Raw genomic sequence first — 20,594 nt, 5'->3', positions numbered from 1 at the left:
TCAGCCGTCAATTTAGCGCGTCTAGTCTAGATGCAATAAAACTGACCCCCACTGGATCAATCGCTGCCCACCGGTAGTATAGACAAACCCTTAGATATAGGGAGTCAAACGTGTTAGCTTCAACGAGAGGCTGCATAGCCATGGTGGGGAGTGGGGGAAGTCACAGAGGCAAATATCAATCTTGATTTCTGTATGAATCTGGCCAGCCAGCCAGGAGAATACATTCATTTTGTAGAGCTCTGTAGAATTCAGGTTTGGAACTATTGATTTTTGACTCTGCTGTAGATTTACACAATAATGAGGTATTTTTTTTTTTTTTTTTAAAGGCAGCTGAAGCAAGGACTCTCTCAGCAAAATGGTACACCTAGGTCACTATGCATTATGGCAGAGTACAGCAAAGGATTTTACCAGGAGATTATTCAGAAACCAAAATGGTAGGGGCAGGCAAGCAAGGTGACATGAATAGAACAGCAAAAGTACCTTCCCAGAATTGTTCTCATGTGATTTATTTCTTGACATGCAATAGGCTTAAAGCACTGACTGCAAACACTGCTGTCACTTCTAAAACACTATATATTCTTGCTGTAAGTCAGCATTTGTTTGCATTGTCAACTGGGAGAGAGGTGAAGGGTTGGTTTACTGGGCTGTACACACTAGCTAGCTTTTAGAATCAGAACAGTTTTATCATATGATTGAAGTACCCACAGAGATGCTTGCTACCTGACAACCAGTAGCTTGCATCTATCTAAAAAGGTCTCAGTGCCTCCTTACTACTTTTATTACGGTACATTTAAGTGAGAACAGAGTTGAGCGAGCATGGAGAATGGCACATTTACAATCGAGATGTCAGTTGAAATTTTCCCAAGAAAACTCTAATGAGGGGCTTTTACTTTGGCAGAATAAGACTGTTCCTGGCAGCAACTCAGTGCACTGGAGGGAGGGCTACATCAATGTCTCAAGTTTGGGTATTCTACTTTCAACCGATATTTGAGTGTTGCTCAATGATGCCCAGTTTTCCATTGATCCAGATTCTGCAATGCACTTCCCCCGCTGCCTTCATCCATGACACTGAACAGTGATCTGAAGCAGACACCTGGAGTAGGGGGTGAAGAATAGTGACATTGCCCTGGCTCATTTAACACTTGCTCCCCCCCAGGAGACAAATAGGATATCAATGGTGCTGATGGAAAGGAGCTGGAGCAAGACCACTAGCTTAGGGCAAACCAACATTTGACCACTCCTAGATTTAAACCATACCCTAGAATAAATATCGCACCTGGAGAGTTAAACCACTAAGGAAACAGATAAACCCTTTATTAGGTAAAGTTGATTTACACAACAATGGCATTTTATTTGGGCTCAACTCTTTATTTGGTGTGTATCTATTTTTTCATTGGGCTACACAGGGACTAGGACATCAGGATGTTATTGAAGAGGGAAAACCAGCAAGGTGTTTTATTTTTCCTTTCGCATCACAAAAATCTTACCTTCCTTCTGGAAGAGGTGAAGTGGTTATTTATTGTGTCACATAATAAGTTAAGAGGTAACAGTCCAATATGTTTCAGTGTCTATAACTTAAACATTTAACTATTCATTATTTTCACTTTTTGGTAAACCCAGCGTATGTTTTAATGGGTGGTGTTTACAAATATATGTAGACGTGTCATACTGCAGAAAGATGCTTATAAATCATTGGGATTGCTCTTCCAGACTCTCTCACTGAAGAAGATCACACTATTTTAAAAGCTGTACCTGATTTAAAAAGGGGAAAAAAAAAAAGGCCATTACTTATAATACTTGCCTTACAAGCTCAAGAGATGAGGTGGCAAAGTAACTTCTGAATTACAATAGATTACTAATGCAGCAAAGGAATGGAAAGAAAAAGTGAGAATTTCTTTAAAGATCAAAACATTTCATACTCAATTACATTAGCAGTCTTGCAATCATTAGCCAGTATGGGGCAGATTACTAAGCATATAAAAATGTATTAAATGTACAGGAAAGTACATGTTCCATAGAAAACTAGTCTATAGTACAGCTAGCTTTTCATACCGAGTCAATTTTGCTTTACACAGATTTTAATGATTTCATCATTAAAAGACAGTTTACAGTTCACTTTCAGGTTATTTTGTGTGGTATTGGGATAGCAAATGAGGTGCACGTATCAGGCTACACATCTATCTTCATTAAAGGGACACTGTCAAACTTAGGTTGTAAATTGTTAACTCAGGAAATGTCCCCCCAATTCTAAGAGTCCCTAAAAACCCCATATTCCAACAAACACCAGTGAAAAGGCCAATGCTACAAGTCAAGCAGGCCTTAACATGACAGCAGCAGCAACGATGCTAATGTACAGACAGAAGCAAGCAAATATAGCCACATGCATTGCTAAACAGATAAAAGTTTAGACAACAAAAAGGACAAATCTGGCAGGGATTTTTATTCTCAAAACTTCTAGTATGTTTTATTACAATCAATGAAAAGTAAAAAGATTTTAAAAGTAAGTAGATGACAGTGTCCCTTTAGAGTGTATTTGCCCCTCAATATTTCTAACAAAATTTTTTTTACAGGATCTCCTACTTTAGAAGAAAGTTAACTCCTGGTGTTTTTTTCAGCAGGACAAACATGAATATTTTGCAGCCAATCAACTGATACACTGAGTACATAAGACACTGCAGTCTCTCCAGTGATTTACGCAGATCTGTTATGAACACATCTTTCTACAACCTTTTATGAGGATTTAAAAGCGTTTGAACTAAATTCTACAAAAGGACTAATTACATCTGCTCAAGTTTATCTGAGGACCTCTGATGACACAGCATAAAGAAAAACAAACCTCAACTTGGTTTAGTTTGTGTCACCAAAACCCCAAGTTAAAACATAATTCAATAACAGACACTTTGGAATTTACATGGTAATAATACATAGAAAGAGGACACTGGAGCAACATAGCAGGTCTCAAGTATTATGAATTCTCATGCTTTTAAGAACCAGTTTTAAGTATGACTTTTGAAATACATGTACAGGAATGATACTGGTATTGCAGATATGGTATTTCTATTTTTTAATATATCACTTTTAAAAAAAGACAAAACCACAAAATTTGATACCCGATAAAGCTAGAAAATGTCTCCATATGTTAGCTGGCAACAGAAAAACTGAAAAGATGTCAAGAATGTGAAAATGTCTATATGAGATTAACATTTCCCTAGCAAGAGAATAATTTGTATTAAAAATTCCTAAGAAGTTATATAAAATTTGGCAATGCAAAGAGCTACATAATCAACCAATGTTTCATTAGAAACGCCACCAAATCGGATGTCAAACACATGACTTTATTTGTCTAGGATGTAATGTCCTATTACGTACAAAAAAAGTACTCTTCAGTTTGCCACAACTGTTAAAAACATAGCAATCTATTGGCTACAGGTAAGAAAGTTCTTTTCGCATTCAGTTTCAAATGACATCATATATATTTATATATGAATAAATAGTACAGAAATACTATGAAGTTGGGAAGAGATGCAGAATATTTTCAGAACTCATTAAATTGAGAATTTTCCTTCTTGCATCAAACACAATGCATACAATATGTAGCATTTCTTTTAAGAAGTCAAAGGACAACATAACCTAAATGCAACTACTCTTCTCATAATATTTTTAAGAAGCATAAACTGATTTTTTCACATTGAACAATTCATTTTTAGTTTTCACATATAGGTTAAATGACCGTATCTGTACAAAAATGTATGGGTTTTATTAGATAAAATTAACCCAGAAGAACCTGTACACCTGAGCATGTAATTGTAAGAAAACTGTGGTCAGTAGCAATGTCTTATTTCTAAGAAATTAACAGGAAAGTTTCTTGCATAGCAGGGTGAGGTTAAACCCAAGGGAAGCTTATCCATAAACCAGGTAAATCCCAGATCACTGTAGGACAAAGCTAATTGTGAATTAGTGCAAAATCTAGCAAAATGGTTGTAGAGCTGCATAAACCAGCCTTGGCTGATTTACTGGAGGCAGTTAATATGACAAAGTCAGTTACATAAGCAATGTGCAAGTGATAGATCAGAGAGAGGAGAAGGAAAAAAAAAAGTCTGCAAGTCACATCTCCCTCTGTTGGCTTCCATTTATCCCTCATGCTAGCTTTCCTCGTATAGGAAGAGACAAAACCACTGAGAATGCCCTTTAGAGATATAATTACAAACATGTGGTACTTCATTCCGGGAGGATATTTTGCCGCCTTCTTTCTAATTCAGAAGTGGGCAACGAAATTTCACAATACTGCCTTTATTATCTGATGCAGCAATTATGGCACCACAGTAGAATTGTTTTTTTAAAGGGATAGTAGTTGCTTAATGAAACGAAAAACGCGTTCCCTTTCTACCTTTCTTACCTTTTCCTCCCCTACTACTTGGGATATTTCCAATTCCAAACACACCCCTCAAAAACTTTACAAACATATTAGCGCACATTCAAAGACAGCTACATCTGTGGGGAGAAAAATTATCTCCATTTATTTTGTTTCATTATACATCCATGTTTTGAATTTTAATACAAAAAGAAAAAAATTAGAATCTGACAAATGTTTACAAACAAGATACCTTCAAATAGATTTTACTCATTTCAGTCTGGTGCAGAGTAAATGACAAATTGTACTGTTATATTCAAGGCAACAGAGTCTGTAGTCTGTGACCACTTAGCCCAACTTTTATGCAAGCTTAATCCTTTTTCTCTACCACGAATGATAAACTCATTGTTGATTCCCAGTTTTTTTGTGTGCACATGTGTACATAGCAGCTCCTTTCATAGAAAGAAAAGACATCTAGAGGTCTTCTTGTACTTTTACCTACAGGAATCATGTTAAGATACAGAATGGATTACATGTAACCGGGGCCGGATTTTATAAGAAAAAATAATTAGCTGACAAATGAGGGCAGCAATAAAAAAGCGTCCTTTTTTGCAACAATAAATAAATACAGTCAAAGTTTTCTGTGTGGACTTTAAACCAGCTTCTTCACTGAAGAACAGACGTGGCATTTCCATGGAGTTAAACTTGACCCCATTTACTGTATCTTTTTTCTTGCTTGCTTGCTCTCTCTCTCGCCAACAAAACAAAGTTTTCTCACTTCTGCCACAATAGTACAACAATTTGATCTTGACAAGAAAGTGGTGCTGCTGATTTTTATTCCTTTGTCCTTTGGACAAAATAAGCCAAGAATATAATTTGACTGCTGTGACCAATAAAAACACAGTTTACATCAAGTCTTGTCAGGATAACCTGACTAAAAACCATCTGGCTTCTTAATTAAAAATTTCAGACAACCAGATTCTTGCTGTGTGTGTGTTAGGTTAACACGCTGAACTCTAAGAAGCTGTAGACTGCAGTTTGTTGTTATGAGACCTGCAGAATACAGAAAAAAGTGAATTAAGCACCCTTCATTTTTGAGAACACGGTTTCTCTAAGAGGATGCCAAGGGTCAATCACTGGGAGGGGAATGCAGCCATGTTGTGTCTGTTCATCTTTGGAGACAAACACCATTTAAAACAACCATCTCTGAACTTTACAGAAGTTTTCAGCTACAGCATTAAAAAATTCCACTGTATACAAAACATGATGCTTCACTGGAATATCCAAAAATGCCCAAAATAAAATTTTACTAATCAAGATACATAATAGTATTCTATAATAGGGAAGGCATAAAGACAATTCATAAGTTAGTACGGTACTTTTGGTAAAATATACAAAATATACTTAAGTTACATTGATTTGGGAAGTCTTTGGATAAACGTTCAAACATAAAAAACTGAATAGTAAAAGAAATTAATACCACATTTTTGCTAATCAGAGTTCAGCGAATCCCCTTTCTAACGTTCACAGTTTTATTAGTGACGCAAATAATTAATTAAAATACATAGTTTCCAAGACTGAATTATTTGACTTTGTTTAAATACAGTATTCCAAGGAACAGACAGTTTCTTAATACATTTTTGTTTACCAACATGGCTGCTGGCAAATAATTGTTTCCATTTTAAAACGAACACTTAATATTTGGACATTGATCTGGATTTTTTAAGGCAGTTTAATGTCATGGTACTGTACAATAAAAGAAAGTGACCCCAACATCCAGTTCTGATTCCAGTTAAAAAGGTCAGACTAAAGATATCACAATCTGCAAGAAAAGAAAAGAACATGGATGGTGTAAATGAAGCAGCACAACAAATAAGATGCAGCAATGAAATTAGTGTGCAAACAATGAATGTCGGATAACCAAATATGACAGAATGAAAGAAGCATGAGCCAGTAATGGCCTGATAAAAGCAGATATCACAGAATTAAATTAAGAGGGTAAACACACAAGTGCTTCAGTTGGCCACACCTGCACTTCCCCGTAGTCCTGCTCTTGTCCCACTTGGAAAACTAGCAACTTCCACACAGATGGATATAAGTGCAGCTTCTAACAGAGTTAACTGCAAATAGATTGAATCCTGAATTGATCTAAACCTACCAGAATTCAAGTGTAATGGTCAAGCTGACTAATCTACCAACTGATTGTACATCATCAGAATTCTGATTCAAGTTGAATTTAATGAAAGTAATATTTGTAATTAAACATAGGTGGTTTATTGTTGGGATACAAATCTGCAATGATATATGGAAAGTCCTATTACTATACTAGTGTTAAAGAGTAAACTAGTCTCAATCTTAATTATAGCAGTACTACCACTCACAGCTCCCCTGGTTTCATGTAAGTAAGTACATGATACTATGTATTATACATAAGGGCATATGGATTATAGCCTGAAATGTAGTTGGCAAGCTGTATAGTTCATGTTAAGCAGAGTGCATGTTAGTTTTACAAACAAGGTTCCCAGATGGAATATTCTGTACCAGTCTTTTCCTGCAGAAAAGGAACTTAAAGCTAAGTTTGTTTTTTATTTTAAACTATTAGTCTCAATTTTAAATTTCTATTATTTCAATTGGACATATAGTTGCTTAAAAATGAGAGTGAATAAGTTATCTAAATAATACAAAACAACAAGAAGAGATGGAAGTTCGCTAGGTAAGAGTAAGGAACTGTTTACTTTTGCATACATTTGAATTTTCCTTAGGTTGTGAGCTCTTTGGAGTAGGAGGAGCATCCTTTCTTCAGTGTTAGGAAAGGTCCTGGCACCAGTGGACAGTAAGTAGCTAATAATTATATTCAAAACAGAAGCTGGTCCCTTTTATTTGGTTTTCACAGTAACTGAAAAGGTCTTCTTTATTTTAGTGTTCCGTTTCTTTATAATTATGATAATGCCCATATTGATATGTAATTCATATTTTAAACAAAAATTATACAAATACTTAAGTAGGATCAGGTTCAGGCCCTAAGTTTGACAAAAACCAACAGCTGGAATGTATTGACTGGAGATTCTTCCCTTCCAAATCTAGCTATAATGGCACGCGTGGGGAAAGAGGCAGGCCTTTATATGAGTGCAGTAGGATAAGCTTAGGGTAGTAGGAAGATTTTCTAAAACAAACTCAGGTTACAGTCAAACGATTATCAATATGGGGAACCCTTTGCCTTACCTGCTTGCCTTGAATCCTTTTAGCTTCTGTACAAAGAATGATTCAAGAACCTCTGCACATTGGTAAAAAGGGGAGTCACTTGGATTGTAGTAACGACAGTTATCAAAAATTTTGGTCATATCTGCCACAAACTCTGTCACCTTTTTGTAGTAACGTTTCAGGATTCTTTCTTCCATGGTAGCAAGGTCTTAAAAGAAAACAAACAAACCAACCCATACCTGTTATTTAAAACGAGACATCTTTAGTCTCCCAGACAGAAGTTTATTTATATCATCATCAAATGTTGTAACAAAAGCACAACTGGCTTGGCTACATTTCTGCAATGTTGCTTGTGACATGATGCCAGGTGAGGGGTCTCATTTAGAATGTGTGCTTCCTCACATCTCACAGGAATTTATTATATGTCATTTACACATTTTAGTTACAGCAACTAAAGTTTTTGAAACCTCCATTACAGAGCTATTATTTACTCCTGATGAAGAAAGGACACTGCCATTAGAGAATTCTGATTCTGTTCTTGGTATTTTTTTGTTTTCCTTATTTTTTAATACTATCATCAATCAATGCATAATAAATACACTTGATTTGCAGTTCATCTGCTCCTGCTGATTACTCCTTATTTGAATTCATAACTCTTTTAGGGACATCCATTAATTGCCACTGAGATGCACATTACCACACAAAGGGCAGAATGACTTCAAGGGCTTTCAGATGGCAAACTGATAACTTGAACACCGCAGCCAATCGATTCTGAAATTTCAGGGAATGTCCTAGGCATCCAGAGCCAGAACTGTACTGATTTGGGGGAAAACCAAAAGGGGGAAAATGGGGGACACATGAAGTCCCTGCCAATGCCACCTCCTCAACTGTCTATCCAACAACTGGTTGATGGCACCCATTAATGGTTTTCAGCATAACAATACTGCAATTCATCACTGCTCATCTTCCCAAGAGAGTTAAATATGTTGACATCCTGAATCACTTATCTCCCAAACAGAAAGAATAATAATGGTGGCAAGGAATGGGGACATGCACACAGGCATCTGGGGAATGGGGGAGGGGCACACAGCATTCCTGCCATGGAGGAAGGGGAAATGGGCATGCACACTGAGCCAGTGGTGAGGCAGGGAGAATGGAAGCCCTAGTATGGGGGGCACACAGACTCCATGATGGGGGGAACTCGGGGAGGGTTGCAGGGAATGCTAGAAACAGAGGGGGATGGGAGAGTGACACATAGAAAGTTTGGGGGTGGGGGAGGAATGAAAGAATGCAAGCAGCTCCTGGTGTGTGCAATAAGCTCGGCCTACGCAAGTTACAAAGGCTGCGACTCCCTAGTTAAAAACAAAGGGACAAGCATTGAAAAATATAAACTAAATGGTCTTTAAATTTAAATTAACAAGTGTCCCTCTTAACTTGGTTGAGAAAACGAATAAAGGATTCACCTGCCTTAAAAAAAATTCCTTCTAAGTGCTTGTTTTTTAATCCCACCAAGTGTCAAAACATTTGCAAACATGGACATCTTTTGATGTGGTTTACTCATCCATAACAGGTGGTCTGCCTCCCAGTTACAGTGACAATGTGCTAAGTGTAACCTGATAGATTGCAAATTCAACGATGTTATCGCTTGGCGTTTCTGAGACAGTTTTACCCACAAGAGAAGATTAGTGTTTTGTAAAACAAACAGCCAGCTCTTTTCTGTGAAACTTGAGGAAATTTAGGTGGCCAAATTCCAATTTTTCCCTCACACACCAGAATTAGCATCCTTATTTTTGTGAAAAGTACAAAGTGGTCAAGTTTTGTGTGACATCCAGAAGTCAGAAACTCCAGCAGCAAGCACACTGACTGCTAAGACAATACTGACTTTGAAGGAAGAGGATTACAAACATTTCTAACCATTTCCTGCAGCAGCTGGGTTTTCCTTAGAGATCTTACATCCACGTCCCGAGGCAGCCCACCACTGCTTTGTCCTTGAGATTTAGTAAGCTCACAGCACAACACAGTATGGCTGCAGATTATTATACAGCCCCAAAAGGATTTTCTTCCTTTTCAATAGAGCTTTCAGTCTAATCAAAATTTTCTTGTACAATAGCAAAGAAAATGAAGATTGCTTTTATAGCTTTCCATCCTGTATTACATAAGTCATTATGCAACTATATCATCCATTTACTAAAATAATCTTTTTCCTTAATCACATGAGCACATACTTCTACTTCTCTCACTGGGAGATGCTGAGTGAGGGGAGAGAGGAAAGGATAAGGTATGGTGGTACAACTCACTCTGTTGGAAAGTGACTACAGAAGTATAGAAAGATCAGAAAAAAATAAATCTGTAAGTTTGATAAACCAATTGGGACTTTATTTTGTATGTTAGGAAGGATGGACTTGTGGTTAAGGAGCAGGACTGAGAGTCAGTATATAGGTTTCCATTTTAGCTCTATCACAAACTTACATGCTGATAAGCAAGTCACCATCTCGGTTTCATTTTACCCATCTCTCTAACGAGGATATATTGATAAAGCACCCAAAGATCCTCAGATGAAGCCATTCGATATATGTAAATTTTAAATCTATATTAACTAACAATTAGCACTCAGCCAATCATACTATTAATTGGAAATACACTTACCCATAGGCTCTTTGATAACACCATAATAATCTGGTGCATCATTGGGATCTACTGGTTCTAGGAATGGCCATGCCATCTTGTGAGCCTATCAGGAAAATGAGGCATAATCAGTTTCAGAAGAAAACATTACAAATACTTTTAAATTAACAAGGGCTTGATAGCTGTTTAATTAATTATATATTGCTAGAGATTTGCATCTGATTCTAATTTCGGCAACAACTAAAGTGTTATTTGCTGATCTTGATTGTCCGTATCCTAAAGTGTAATCTGGCATGATGAGCAGTTTGTCCTCATGAGGAGAGGCATACTGGAATTGAGAGACTGCAAACAGCCAACTTCAGCCAGTATTCCCGAAGAAGCTTCCTTTCAAGGCAGTGGGGACTGAAGGGGCTGCAACCCTCACAGAGTTCGGCCATTTACTGTTTTTCACTTTCATTAAATCTAAAATTAACTTGTCATAAAAAATGTCAATTAAAACCGCTCAAATCAAACAAATACTTTGCTGTACATTTCATATTGCACTAGCCTACTCTTCTATTAACACATGGGATTATTTCTAGCTGATGGCAATTTAAATGTCCCTTTTCAACCATTAGGGATGATATTTACACTAGCAAAAATGTTATAACTGGGCCAGAGGCTTTTCATTTTTCTTAGCAACATATAGTCATTTGCATGCTGAAATCAATCTTCTGGAGGTGATCTTGTGTTAAAGAAAATTTTAATATTTTTTTTAATCTTTAAAAAAAGTCAGCCTTGCCGTTTAGCTGAAGTGTATATAATTTCAGATTGGAAATCATACAGGCTAGCCAGAGAACACAACTTATTTTATGTTGAAAACTTCCATTTCCTACCCAAAATGCAACTGCTCTGCCCTTTATATTCTGATGAAATCTGCTTCCGTCATGCTCAACAGAGCTATCCTCATTCATTAAAAAAACAAAACACCCCAGAACCTGGAGGCAGTGATTTTCTTCCAGGCTACCATCAATGTTACTCAATGTCACAATGCTGCTTGGGAAGGCTGTGGCCAACACATTGTCATCCCTCACAGAAAAGGAAGCTTATTACATCTCAACAAAATCACGATGTCTAACAATCAGACAAGCGGAGATCCAAGGTTACTCCCAAAGAAAGACATCTTGGATGAACCTCTATACCTGTATTTTCCACTCTGAGTATGGTTTATCCTCACCTGTAAGGAACGTAGTACTCTTCGTAATCCCTCATAATCTTTATCAGTCAGTGGACTGAGTACTGTCATGGCATCTTCTGTAGACTGACACTGTGGACAGACATACTCATCAATGAGATCTGCCTCACTTTGCAAAATACCAACACAGCGCCCATGATACCAGTTCTGACATCGGTCACAGCCAATGTAAAATCTGCAAGATTTGAAAGAAAAATATCAGTAACATTATCCTTTACATTTAAAGCAAAAGATTTTTTAAAAACTCAGTTTTAATAATTTGCACCTCAGTAGTTGTTCTGCATGATATAAAACAATGTTATATTTAAACATGTGACATTTTAGTTTTACATATGCTAATTAAACCATGCACGCTAATTTAATATTTACATACAATAACTAAATTATCTGACCATTTTACTTCATAATTATCAGTAGTGCCTAAAATTAAATAATTCATTTCAAGGCAACAAGGTTTCAGAAGTTCTTTATCAGTTTTAAAGCTGAAAGTAACAGTGTGATGCCAGAAGTCTCACTCGACCAGTGATTCAAGGAACATTTTACACATGTAAAATAGGAGTACATTCTAGGGCTTCAGTTTCACCCTGTTCAAACAGTTTTCATATGGAAGCCAGAGTCTTGTGGCTGAATATAGAAGGGGTATTCCGGTGACAAAAAGCCTTATAAACATAAAGATACCACTCAAATACCCCATACTCCAAGACATTTTTCTAATCTAAATCGAAGAGACTAATTTCAAGCACAAAAAGTCCCAACTAATATTCAATTTTGTTTTAATCTTTCTAGCTCTTCCTTGTTAAAATTAATCGCAATTTAAAATTCTTGGTCTTATTTAAAACATTGAGGCCACCTTAAGAACTTTACTTTTCCTATATATCCAAAATATTCACTTGAAAACAACATTTGGGGGAGAGAGAGAGAGAGAAATATTGAAAAGGAAATTGTAATACCAGGGGATACAATATATGCAGAATATTTGTTTTTCTTTTTAAGGAACAAGTAACCAAAGTCAGAGCAGTTTGCTACCTAAATATTAAATAAGAGGTTCTTATCAGAACTCACTGTGACTCATCATAAGGTGTTCTGCAGATACAGTACAATTCCTCACTGCTGCCCTCTTGTGCCCGTTTACAATCATTACAGATGTACACATCCATTTTCTTAGCCTCCTTTTCTGTGATGCCAACACATTCTCCATGATACCAGTTAGTACAAAGATCACAGCCAATATAGAACCTAAAAGTGTTCACAATGAAAATGACAATGTAATTGTCATTTCAAATGGCATGGCACTTTTCCCTGCATTTCTGGTTCTGATGCACTTTCTTGCTAGCCTGCTTTCTGCAATTTTCTGACTCAGTCTCCCTGTCCTCTACCATTCTATCCTTGCAAGGCCTACATCTGACACTGCAGCTGCACTGTAAATAAGGTCACTTGGGTCAATCTTGATATAGACAGTTTAGTAAATGTGGGTCAACCAATATCTACAAGATTTTGAAAAAACTGGACTGAAAATGTGTATCTCCAACATGAATGCATATGTGAAAAACTGTAAAAGGCACAAAAAGACATGGCCAAAGAAAAAGATTTACATTTTCAAAACTATGGTTCAGAAGCCAGGTAAGTATCAAGGCAACTTCTTGAGATTTGAAAATGTAGGTCTCAGTTAATTTTAAAAACAAAGCAAAGCACAAACAACAACTAGAAGTTACAAGTACACTACAAAGGAACATGCATACCAGCCATGTGTAGAATACATATTGGTATAACATGATGTGAAGGAAAACTGTGTAAGAATGTGTGTTGTAATTTTAAAATTTCTATGCGGGATCCTGAAAATAGAGCAATTCAACTAAGCAGAATTACAACAAACTGGAACACAGACCATTCTTTGGAGAATATATGTCTATTCTCAAACAACACTATGCGACAGAACCAGATATGGTATGATACAAAGTGAAGGAGAATTGGGTAAGGTTCAAAAACAATTTAATTTCATACAGAATCATGTGAATAATGGACCTTGCACAGAATGGTGTGATAAACTTGTAAATTATTATTCAAGGATGTTTGACAGTATTTTGGATATGGATGCCCCAAACATACCTATGACTAGCAGAATCAACCATGGGGACAAGAAGTTAGGCACCCAGTCTCCCTCTCTCTCTGACTGAGCAAAAGCTAGCTGACTCCAGATTTTCAGGCTTCCTAGAGTTTAATCATAGAATATCAGGGTTGGAAGGGACCTCAGGAGGTCATCTAGTCCAACCCTCTACTCAAAACAAGACTAATCCCCCCAAAATTTAGTGAAAATCTTACCATTTATCACCTGTTATGATGCCAGTTTCTGCTAACCTACAGAACCAACCCTGGGCAGGCATGACGAAGAGGAACTGGCTATACTAGGGTAGCTAGCAATATATGTCACACCAAACAAACATCTCTAATTTCTACCAAACTTTTGCACTAGAAGTCTTGGAATGTGCACCCAGACTTCACATCAAATCACACCTCACCTAGACCATTTTTGCTAATTTGAGGAATGCTTCCCCTCCTATGGTGCCTCCAAAATTCTCTTAGCGGCCCAATATCTGCCACATTCAACCTATTTTTTCCATTGCTTCTTATTTCCTATCAGTCAAGTCTCAACAATCTAATGAAATCATCTTTCTGCAAAGAAGGGCTAGATGTAGTTCTCTCTACAGTGAGTCAACACCAATTCAATCTAGCACAAGATATTTCTTCTGCTTCCTTGCCCCAACACTATAAGGGTAGATAGCACCATCTCCACAGTGCTGCCAGCTCCTGCTGGCCTGGAAACAAATTCAGGTCCAGAACTTGGATCCTTTGCCTCACAAGTTGTTTTATTTTTATATTTCCCACTTATCAGTTAAATCTTAGACAGATACCCTGACTAACCCATAACAGTATATGAGTGAATCCCTAACATGCTTCAATGTCATTAATGAAAAAATAAACATGAAAGATCTACAGTAAAAGAATATAAATGACTCAAGCAAAGAATGATCTTAGTGAATCTAGTGCATTATAACAAATGTATAGGGTACCTCATCTCATATTACAGGTTGCCTCTTAGGAGCAGTTCAGGCTACAAAACTGAAAGCTACACTTCTATCCTGCATGAACTGCAAATGAGGCACCAGCACAAAAAGAACGTATCTGATAACCATATACATTTATTAAAAAAACACTAAATTACATAAGAAAACAATGTTTTCAAAAGTAACCAACTTCTTCACCATCAAGTGGTGAAATAATTAAGCTCAACAGCATAGCCACCGTATATTAAAAAACGGTGAGATTCAGAATTTATGAGCAGAGAAGTTGAACTGGATCACACTGCTAAGGCATTAACATTCCGTTTTTGGGGAATCTTATTTCCTGCTTCAATAAAGGTCGTCTCTGTTCAGTATGCTAGAATGTGCTGTCATCATGTATTATCTATGGGCCAATCCAACGCCCAATGACTTGAACAGGCATCAGATCAAATCCATGTATTTGTTTAATTTACTTTATTTTTGTGATAAAGCTTCCACTGCTTATAAGAGACTGAACCAGTATGACTGGCCTGTGCTCAATATGTTATACCAAAATGAGAACAGGGCATCCTACTAAGTTTTACTGAGTGACAAAAATCCTAATATAGCACTTACTCTTCCCCACCCCACCAATCCCTATTTAAAGTGGTATTTAGCACTTACAAGTAGCAGCAGATTAGAGTACTTCCATTCCAGGCTGCCATTCACAGAATGAGTGCAGCACCGGGAGCAGTCTAAGCTTCCCAACACTGACAGGATGGTAGACTGGAGTTATATAAATACCCAAGATACAGAAATTAACCCCCTTCAGCTGTGACTTGGAGGAACCACTACTGGGGGGACAGGCTAGTTCAGTCTCCATGGCTCATTTCAATTCTTGGCATTTCTACTGAAACCCCAAACAAAGATGCTAATTAGTGCTTTTGGAGTGAGTGATTTTTATCAATTGGATGACCTGGAACACTAACACCAACTGATTTCTCAGATGCCACCGCATAGCTATCATACGGTAACAACTTTTGATCATTACTGACTTGAGCGGAATTAGAGCCATCAAACTAGAGGTGATCCAGTCCACCATTTATTAATTTCTCCATAAACAAATCCTTCTATAAAACAATTTCCCTTTCAGCGGGAAACAATCTTCTTTTTCTCTTCAGAGTTAGTTTCTAAACCATTTATTAGGAACTGCCATTTTCATTTTGTCAAATGCTTAAAACTTCCAAAACATACTAGAGTCTGGTAGAAAAGTATGGGGGTTTTTTTTGCTTGGTTTGCATTTCTTACTGCAACTCAATAAGAGTCCAGCGTGGGGTGGGTAGGTAATATATTAAGAAATGAAAAAAGAAAAGACTGGAATATTGGAAACCACTGGAAACATTTTCCAAAATGAACTGCAGCCTAATAGGTTAGTATCTCTTGTTAACTATTGAATTACAGAAAAATCTTATTTATGGGGAGACGGTACCAAAGCTATCACTAGAGAACACCAACCATCTGTTCACAAGAAGGAACACAAGTATATAGTCATTTGCTCCCAAAGCAGAGGCAAAAAGGCAAAACAAAGAACAGAGCGAAATAAAGAGTATGTGCATGTGAGACAGAAAGATCATACAATGGAAACATGCAAACAGGTAAAAAAAAATTAACTCACAGGAAGTACTAGATTTGTAATTGCTAGTATAATCCAGACACTGCTTATTCTTTCATAGTCCATGCTCCTTGCAATACCGCCTGATTTTCTACCCCCATTTCTAATCGCTATCTCAGACTAACAGCTAAATGCTAAAGCTGCACCAAACAATGCACAGGACAAGCATGCCGCATTCACCACTCACTTTGATTCATCATAAGGTGTTTTACAGATGCAATAAAGCTTTGTGTCCTTCTTGGTTTCCTTTGAGGTAGTAGAAATCATTTTCTTTTTCTTGGACTTGGAAGCTGAAGAATCTTTCTCCTCCTCTCGTTTTCTCTTCTGGGAAGATACTGGCGCTGGGACTGTGGTGGCAGATGTGACGCTGGTGGCATGCTGTGATGGTGGTGGTGGTGGTGGTGGTGGAGGAGGTGGAGGTGGTGTTGCTGCTGCAGCAGCAGCCGCTGCGGCAGCGGCAGCAGCAGCGGCGGCAGCGGCTGCCTGTGCTTTTTCTTTTTCTTTCTTAATTTTAGTCAAGTCTTTCTTTAGCTCTTCCTGAAACACGTTTAAAAAAAAGGCAAAAAAGACACCTGTTGAGGACATTCTAGAATAGGATCAGAATCCAGACTCAAATCTTGCTCCATTTAAAAAAGACAAGTCATTTAAATAATTTACTCATTCAGGTACAAATTCCAAGATTAATTTAAGTCAGCCCCTGGGCTGCTTTAAGATTAGATGTTTTAAGTCTGATGATAAGTATCAGGGAGGTGACCCTATGTCTAATCCTAGGGCAAAAAAGAGGAGGAGTTTCAGGGATGTGTCAAGAACTTGGAGGACACATGCTTGCTAATAAAAATGGTGATCAGGCATAAAAAGCTGAATTAAGGATGGAGTCAGTCTTTACTGTTATCACCTAGCTCTTTGTACTTTTAACAATAAGAAATAAAAATTAATATGATTCTTATAGGATCTGTGACATTCAGAATTGAAATAACAGCCACAGAACCTTTAATATATTAATGAAGTCCCACACTGGCAACTCTGCATTGTCATGTGGGAAACCTGTTCCATTTCTAGTCCCTATTTGTCATTCCTTGGGCATGTAAAGGGCGATTAGGGATATTCAACAGCAGACCCTCTGGCAAATAAACTAGAATGTCAGATGACACAGAAGGCAGCTCCCCCATCCAGAGGTGTAATTGCCAGGATACAAAATCTTGTGTGTGGGAAGCATACAGAAACAATATTTCACCCCAATGATACCATCCACCAGAATTCTCAGTCCTAGTTTTCACTCCTTTATGGGAGAGTGGGGTAGCTCCCACAGTCATCAAAGAATTCTGATATAAGAGCAGTGGTTTAAGTGCTATCCTCTGGACATTCCAACTCCTTCTCAACCACGATTGGTGAAGGAGCTCCCTGTTGGTATGTCTTTACATCGCTTCAGTTTTCCACACAATCTTTACTCAGCATTCCTACCTTGCAGTTGGTCCAGTAGGTTCCATAAACTGTGAGGCCTTTGCCTTAAGTGCTCTGGTACATTTGTGTTGCAATTTGCTGTTTGTTTCTTGGAAATCTGATGCCCTTACAATGAGAAAGTGCCACAGAAATAAAGGATGGGGCCAGCTCTCAAGGCTTTGTGGGGTCCTTCACAAAAACATGTCTAATGCAGCTCCACCCCCACTTCTAGAAGCGTATCCCCACCGGTGTTAAATTCTCAACAGGGTGGAATCAAATGGGTCATATTTCCTTTGAAGGCAGGGGAAGGAGCAAAAACTAGGGTCAGGGGATTTCTGACCTTCTTGGTTTAGCTTTTTCAGTGAGAGGCAAGACTGCAGGATTTGGACCTTTAACTTTAATAGGGCAGAAATTGTTTGAAGAAACCACAAAAGACCTCTGCATAGATTAAATGCTAGATGCAGTAAATAAAGTGATCTGGGGGTTCAGCAGGGATACAGGCATGCAACAGAAGAATTTCATCCTGCATGCTTTCTTAAGGACTCAAAGGACAAGCTGATAAACATAACAATATTTTCCCCCAACTTAAGAAAACCCACCTGGTTCATTGAGAAGAACTGCTCTTACCTGAACTTCGATTTGTAGATCTTTGTCCAGAAGTGCTCTTTTTTTCAGTATTTCAGCTTTAAGCTGTTCTTTATGTTTGAAAAGCAGAGCTGAGAGCTTGGTAGCATTCTGTTTACTACGCTTCTGTTCCACACTCTCTTCTCGCTTCCGTTTCTTAGCTGCCTGTTTTTCTTCTTTATCTATCTTATCCAAAATATACTTCATCACCTGATTACACACTATCATTCTAGGGAAGGAATACAGAGAAGCACATGTCCCAAGTTGTCTAATAAATCACAAAATTAAAATTATTTTCTCTTTACAGCCTACACAAATCACAAGTTGTATTATTAATTCTGATGGTAAAATCATGGATTTAGCCACAACAGCAGCACTTGCTTGGCTCGTGATAGGGCTGCTGCAGAAGTAGGAATGGAAAATCAAGGAGCCACCTGGTATTTTATTGAGGGCTGTAGGAGTACACTGGCTGTTTGGTAGGGCCATATGACATCAACCATTCTGTTCTTCTCCACTGTCCCACATCTACCTGGTCTAGTCTGGGTTTCACTGATAAAGATTATACTCTTTGGGAAGAAAAGACTCATTGAGGTGGAAAGATGACAGTGCCACGAACAGAGCTGGTCAAACACCATTAACAAAAATGTTCTTTTGTTTTTTAAAAGTAACAAATGTGGTCATTCGCAATTGTTAAGAGAGCAGTCTGTGCCAACAAATTTTTAACTTTTGATTTGTGAACTAGCCACTGTGTATTCACTATTCGTTTCTCACACTGAGTGGACACTAAGTTGCATAGTATTGTTCTTGTATCTGATTTGGGGATCAAAACCTTATAAAACAGGAATTCCTTTTCCTGATCACAGGATTATTTGATAAATCATGTGAATAACAAAATTGTCAAAATAGCAATGGAAGAATATCTAAAGCCAACGACTTTTGTCTGCTGGCTGGGAGGTAAAATAGTTAAACAGAGGACACGCTCCTGCCAACAAAGGGAATGAAATTAAGAAACCATAACATGGAGTGCTCAAACAGAAACGAGAAACAGGCTTAGTGACAATGGAGCAATCCTTCCATTTCCTTTTGTGAGCTCCCTCAAACTTATTTATCCGCTTGAATTTTAATATATGGAGATATACCTATCTCATAGAACTGGAAGGGACCTTGAAAGGTCATTGAGTCCAGCCCCCTGCCTTCACTAGCAGGACCAAGTACTGATTTTTGTCCCGGATCCCTAAGTGGCCCCCTCAAGGATTGAACTCACAACCCTGGGTTTAGCAGGCCAATGCTCAAACCACTGAGCTATCCCTATTAAAAAACTGTGGCTAGCACTAACCACATGCATCATATCACAGTCCATATTCTGGGCAACAAGTGAAGATAGTCAACATTTATTTTGATTACAAGGGAATCAAACTGCTCATAATTAGGAATGTTACTTTTAAGTCATGGATTGTCACCATTATTTGTATATTACTTGAAGTCAGTTTTAGAACTTCATACAACTAAGCTTTTCCAAGCCTGAGACAGAAGGCGTGACTACACAATGGGGAAATGCACACCACTAGGGCGTGATTTCTAAAGCACACTAATGTTTAAAATAGCACTATGTTAAAGCAAACTAGGGAACTTTCAATGAGCACCAGCACTGTCTACACAGACTGGTTAGAAATCACACTCACACACTGCGCCTTACAGCTCCATGTAGACAAGCCTTATTTTGTACAACAGACAACAATGAACACATTTGCTCCACGTCTATTGATACATTTTCATGTGTTCCTACCTCTGATTTTCTTCTCGTTCAGCCGGGGTCAGTGTCTTTTTCTGTTTCAAGTGTTCTATTACAGCATTGTGTTTCATCACCACCTTGAACACAAAGTCCAAACAACATTTGAAAACTTCAGGTAGTGTCTGATAATAGTACTTGGGGAAATGCAGACACTTGCTAACTTAAGTCACATTTGAACAAATAAGTCTTATGTTACTTACACTATTTTGAAGGTAACTTTTTATACTTAATCTTAAATTATGACTAAGGAATTTAGAGATTCAACTTAAATTTTCATTATTTCTGGAGAAAAAAATAAGTGAAGTCAATTTCACTTTTGTAGTCAGTTGCACTTTCCCAAACTCCTATTGCTGCAATATATTTAGAGTTTTCTGCCCATTTTTTCTCCCCACAGTCCATCCCCTGGTAGTTAACATCATTATACTTAATACAGCTCTTAGGGTCTCCTTTCTAGAACAGCCAATGAAAGCACAGTAGAAGTGTTGCAAATCACCAGTCCTCACTTTTTCTGGACTAACATTGAAGATACATTTCTCCCAATAACCAGCGATACAATAAATCAAGTCAAAGTGCCAGATAGCAAGTACAGCACAGTAGTCTCTTAATGTGCTGAATTA

At 37.7% G+C, this 20,594-nt stretch overlaps 1 protein-coding gene across 4 annotated transcripts in view; it reads right to left on the bottom strand.

Annotated features, from left to right (window-relative positions):
* Positions 1 to 4,392: 4,392 nt before the first annotated feature.
* The window catches only part of BPTF (bromodomain PHD finger transcription factor), a 90,970-nt gene continuing 74,768 nt past the window's right edge, over positions 4,393 to 20,594 (bottom strand). For 3 of the 4 annotated variants that reach the window (XM_024192533.3, XM_026654399.2, XM_024192535.3), the window contains 7 exons: positions 19,972 to 20,054; positions 18,189 to 18,414; positions 16,309 to 16,658; positions 11,394 to 11,586; positions 10,199 to 10,283; positions 7,574 to 7,760; positions 4,393 to 5,404 (listed from right to left, as the gene is read on the bottom strand). In XM_024192533.3, the coding sequence (XP_024048301.2) occupies positions 5,368 to 5,404; positions 7,574 to 7,760; positions 10,199 to 10,283; positions 11,394 to 11,586; positions 16,309 to 16,658; positions 18,189 to 18,414; positions 19,972 to 20,054 (1,161 nt within the window). In that variant the 3' untranslated portion in view covers positions 4,393 to 5,367. Of the gene's footprint in view, positions 6,174 to 7,573; positions 7,761 to 10,198; positions 10,284 to 11,393; positions 11,587 to 16,308; positions 16,659 to 18,188; positions 18,415 to 19,971; positions 20,055 to 20,594 lie in introns of all 4 variants that reach the window. The other variant, XM_024192534.3, reaches the window with a different exon arrangement.

The sequence above is a fragment of the Terrapene carolina genome, unplaced genomic scaffold, assembly GCF_002925995.2.
Source record: "Terrapene carolina triunguis isolate 2854851 unplaced genomic scaffold, T_m_triunguis-2.0 Scaffold192, whole genome shotgun sequence".
In the NCBI taxonomy this organism is placed as follows: domain Eukaryota; kingdom Metazoa; phylum Chordata; order Testudines; family Emydidae; genus Terrapene; species Terrapene triunguis.
The sequence above is the reverse complement of the archived record's forward strand: the minus strand, read 5'-3'. Positions and strand labels throughout refer to the sequence as shown.